This window comes from Ananas comosus, linkage group 11 (genome assembly GCF_001540865.1).
Source record: "Ananas comosus cultivar F153 linkage group 11, ASM154086v1, whole genome shotgun sequence".
Lineage (NCBI taxonomy): Eukaryota > Viridiplantae > Streptophyta > Magnoliopsida > Poales > Bromeliaceae > Ananas > Ananas comosus.
In genome coordinates this window covers 9368796-9373888 of record NC_033631.1, presented here as the reverse complement: position 1 = coordinate 9373888, position 5093 = coordinate 9368796, and the positions used below count along the sequence as shown (strand labels likewise).

Below are 5093 nucleotides of genomic sequence, written 5' to 3'. Positions count from 1 at the left end.
TTGTAGCGAGATAGCAAAAACTGGTCCTTTTGCCAATTTAAACTAAGGGTGGAGTGTGGTTTTCCATAAGATCGGTTAAGACTAGCACCTAGCGAAACGACTCTCACATTATTTGGTACGTATGAGTGTACTTGAGTCCGATGAGAACATCAAAACTAAAAGAGGGGAGGAATGTAACACCCCCTACAATTTGAAATAATCCTATACAAAGAATATAATGAGGCTTACCATTTTAATCCGGCTATAGTATTTTGGATGATGAGTAGATTCAAAAAGTTAAAAAAGTTGAGCTGGCCGTTTAAAAGTAAACAAGTTTTTAAAAATTGAATTTTAAATTTGAATTTAAAGCCCAATTTAGTTTTGTTACATGCATCTGGAGGGAATATGATTGCTGAATATCATTTATTTTTTTTGGAGATAAATTTAGTTAAAAATATAAAATTAATAAGACTTTAAATTTTAGACTTGAGATATTAATTATTAAATATTTTTTTTTGACACCTGTGCTAAAAACGGTTGGTATTGTTTAGTGCTTTGTTCTGAGTTGCGAGTTTGCGTGGTAGTAGCAGTGTACTCTGGGGACAGTATCCGGAGACTTCGTATCCATAAACATGTTTTCAATGCATGGCGCACATAACGCTGACGTTATAAAGGCCAAAAAAAAAAAAAAAAAAAGACTACATAAATAAAATGCATATCAATATCATGGCATCAGCGCTCCCATAACACTTGAACTCTCGGTCACAATTATATAACTATCGACCATTCGATTCAACTGAGCGAAAGAAGTTCCTCGCTCTCCAATTTTACTACTTACATAAAACTATATATTTTTTTAAAAAAAAATACATTTCCGTGGTATTCAAAAGAAAAAAAAATCTATTTCCACCAAAAAAAATTTTTAAATTTTTTTTTTTTGAATCTGCTTTACACGGTACAGATACAGCCTGAGCAAACACTGAAACAAGAAAAAGAAATAATGTTGTCATACAAAAGGAGATCAAAAGCTTCACATACTACAAGAGATCCAGCATTCCAGCTTCAGCTAGGCCTGATACAACCTGCATAACACTTGGATAAGCATATGATATATGCATTCATAATACTTGGAAAAGCTCATAAAGTGAAAAGCTTGCTCTGTATTGCGAATGCCTATTACAGCAAACTTGACCACAGAAAAATTGAACCATACATTTGGGAGATGCATCGCCATAAACATGCAGTGAAATAAGAGTTAAAACAACACTATATTTATAATTACATACAATTTCAAAGCCAGTGTTTGCTTTGATGCATTTGAAGCCAAGCCGCAGGTGGAGCAACATGAAAAGGCCCAACTGCAACAATTAGAACTACATCTAAATTAGACACAGTTCCTACGGTAACGGTTAGAAAATAACTTTAAACAAAAGATAAGTTTACTTCCCTAATAGCTTTTTAGACAAAAATTATATATATTTTTTTCTACATTGGAAGTAATCTCATCACCACATATATAAAGTGATACAATTTTACAAATGCACTTCTTGGCTAGATGTAATCAAACAATTTAATATAATTGTAATACTTTCTATTGCACCAAACCAAACGAGGCATACGTAATTATAATTATTGCATCTCCAACCACATTGCATTTTTAATTACATCCAACCAAACAGCCCCTAATTCATGTAGATTTTTTTTTTTCAGCAACAAAGCAACTTCCATTTATGCTGTTATACATCATCTCTGTTGCACCGCAACAGCACAAATAAATAAGCAAATTTCTAGGAGGAATATTTATTTTCCATATGCTTCGATCTCAGAAGTGTGCAACATTTTGATGTGTTACAGCTAACTGACTAAGATGATAGTTGTCAACAAATACAAAACAAAAAAATTGCAATTAGATACTTTTATCAGACTAATAATATATCTCTCACGGCTTCTTCAACTTCTTCAAACTCCAGTGCTCCACGGAAATTGTATAACATGCAATCACATATCGCCTTCGAGACCTACATGATTAAGGCAAGTTCAAAAATAATGAGCTGAATATCAGGAAGCTTTGTATCATTAACCCTGCGAAAAATGGTATAAAGTTCTAAGCCAGAGAAAAGTAAAGCGAGACACCATCACCAAATTATAAGGCCTTCAAGGTATCTATCATTCCGTACTTAAGATCAAAGAAATGAAGCTTGATATACATGCAACAGATCAATTAACTACATTGGACCAAAAAAAGATGTCCTTCATCATCCTGGCCAAACTCAAGCTCAACCATAATCAAGATTACAAGCATAAACAAGCATCAAGATCATTCAATTGATATATCCATGCATGTAGCATAAAAAGAACAGTATGAATGCATAATTTCGTTGCCTAATCAACTAAGCGATAGTTTCATAACTATTTTTCAAGAGACCTTTTATCATTATGTTCAGGCTTGTTTACTCTATTGACCAACATTTTCTTCTAAATTCTTCTAGTAAATGTTAAATGGGGACATTTGTGTAGAACTTCAAGAGGAACATATATATATATATATATATATATATATATATATATATATNTATATATATATATATATATATATATATATATATATATATATATATATATTCATTAAGATTGCTGCATATATGATAGAACTTGTTCTTCTATAGGTCTGCATGTAGTAACATGCCAGTAAGGCAATTTTTTTCTTCTTTTTTTTTTTTGAAAACAGTCAAACTTAGTTAATCTAAGAACAACTGTAGTGCAATTTCTGGTCCCGTGTTTTACATTTCAAGTTTTCAACTTATGCAGAAATTCGATTGATCAATTTAGAAATCAGTCTAAAGTAATATTCTTACAAATAGTTGCCACTTGTCATGATTGGAATTTACTCTCTAATGAATAAAATTAACAAGTGGACGGCTGTTTAACCGCGAAAAAGAAGAAAAAAACCTACAAGCTAAATATTCTAGAACAAATAATTTCTTCACCTTCCCAAAAAAGGAGGAAGAAAAGCCTAATTGGTTTACACTTCGGCGTCTTCCTAATAGTCAAGCCAAATTTGCAGAGTTTCCACTTCTGACACATGGATTTATTTTAAGATTTGACGGGATAGAATCATGAACATTTCATCTTAGATATTAGTTGATTCATCATCCCAATGTCAATTATCTGAATCCATTGGAAAACTGTGTTATCTACTTTCTATCTTGAGATTTATTGTGAGAAAACAAAGGGACTCATCATCAATTATTAGTCATTACTTTCTATTTGATCATTCTATCATCCAATGCCTTTTGTGCTCAGCCACTAAACTAAGGCAATCACTTGAATACTATGTGTGAATCTATATTTAGTAGTACTTATCTTCATCATCCAAGTAACAGAGCAATGAGTAGCACATAATGTTATGGTATGGTACGATACGATCTTTTTTTCAAGAATGCTGCCAAACTCTCTGGTACTGTCATCCATCTGGTTAACTCAGATGGGTAAAAGAATTCCAAAGTATAAATATAAGTTATGTTTGCAAATATGTACCCAAATATATATATATGTCTTTCATCAATCACATACTTGAATCATGCCATCCAATAAACAAGTCGAGAAAGCACATAACACAACAAAATTTATTTATTTAACGGCCTGACCTAACAAGCTAATCCAAGTGAAAGCAGATAGAAAATTTGAACTTCCACATATGCCACTGCTTATGCTCTCCTTCTATTCTCTATTCTGAAAAGCACATTTAGTTTCTCATCTATCAAAAAAAATAAATCATAGCTAGGTAAACTTATCATTTAGGCGGCAGCACATCTTAAACACACTATTTTACCATGAAACTGGCTCCTCCTTAATATATTTTCATTATTGTCAATCATGAAATAACTCTCTATGATAATTTGAAATGTCTAAATTTAATACATCAGGTGGAATTGGGATTTACGAGTCATACAGAGCTCTCAATTCCTACAAAAGCTTGCATTTCCTAAACCCAATGCATCCTCTGATGTTTGTGAAAGTTCTATATAACCAATATTATTTCTTAAGAGTAGAGCAGCTTAACAAAACTCGGGCAAAGTTCAAAAACGCCAACTTAAACGTACATAGAACACGAAAATGTAGAAAACCAAAAGCGAATTCTTCTAGAATAAACCAAACGATTATCAAGTAAAACAATAACTGCAACAAACAAAGAGATGACATCTTACCGCTCCCAAAGAAAACCTCCAAAATCTTAACCCTACTTATACTCAAAATTCGGGATCGGCGCGCTGGGAGTATCAAAGCTCTCCAAAATCTCAGTTTTCCCACCTCCGATTCCGCTTTTCGCGCCCTCCTTCTTCTTATCGCCGCCGAAGAAACCTCCGAACCACGACCGACCACCCGTATCCTCCTCCACCGCCGCCGCCGCAGGCGACTGCGGCAGCGGCAGCGGCGGCTGAACCACTCCCGGCGGCAAGAACCCTCCGGCGCCGCCCGCCGGCGCGGGCTCCTCCATCATCGGCGGGAGGTTCTGTGGCACGGCGAGGAATCGGTTGAGCATGATCCCGGCGCCCTCGATGAGCGCGAGGAGGACGCCGCCGAAGAGGGCGGAGCGCGCGGCGGGGCCGGCGCCTTGGCGCATCTGGAGGAAGCCGCCGGTGGCGGCGCCGGCGATGATGGAGTTCCAGGGGTCCTCCTTCTGGCGGAGGTAGACCATGGAGCAGTCGAAGGCGGAGAAGAGGCCGCCCCACACGGCGAAGCTCCCGCCGACGCGCGGCGCGTTCATCCGCACGGCCTGGGCGCCCCCCGCGAGGCGCTCGCCGTTGGGGGAGTTGTAGAGGCCCTTGATGAAGTGGAACGCCGAGCCCCCCACGGCGCCCATCCCGAAGGCGCCGCCGACATCGTCGAGGATCCGGTCGGGGCACGGCTCGCGCGACGTCTCCGGAGTTCCCATGCCGAGGAGCCGAGAGGGATGAGTAGGGGTCCGCTCGGAGCTAGGGTTTCTGGGGAATAGGAGGAGGACGAGAGAGACGAAGAGGCGGAGGCGGAGGCGGAGGCGGAGGAAACCCTAGAATCGAGTGGAGGTCGCTTTTGGTGCAGGCGTGGGGAGCAAGGAAAGAGAGGAGGAATCA

At 38.3% G+C, this 5093-nt stretch overlaps 1 protein-coding gene across 1 annotated transcript; it reads right to left on the bottom strand.

The window, feature by feature from the left end:
• LOC109717621 (mitochondrial import inner membrane translocase subunit TIM17-2-like) lies at window positions 1549–5093 on the bottom strand. The gene is made up of 2 exons (XM_020243480.1): window positions 4188–5093; window positions 1549–1997 (listed from the first exon to the last, which is right to left on the bottom strand). Exon 1 carries the CDS (start codon window positions 4913–4915, stop codon window positions 4220–4222), a length of 696 nt encoding a protein of 231 aa, XP_020099069.1. The 5' UTR covers window positions 4916–5093; the 3' UTR covers window positions 1549–1997; window positions 4188–4219.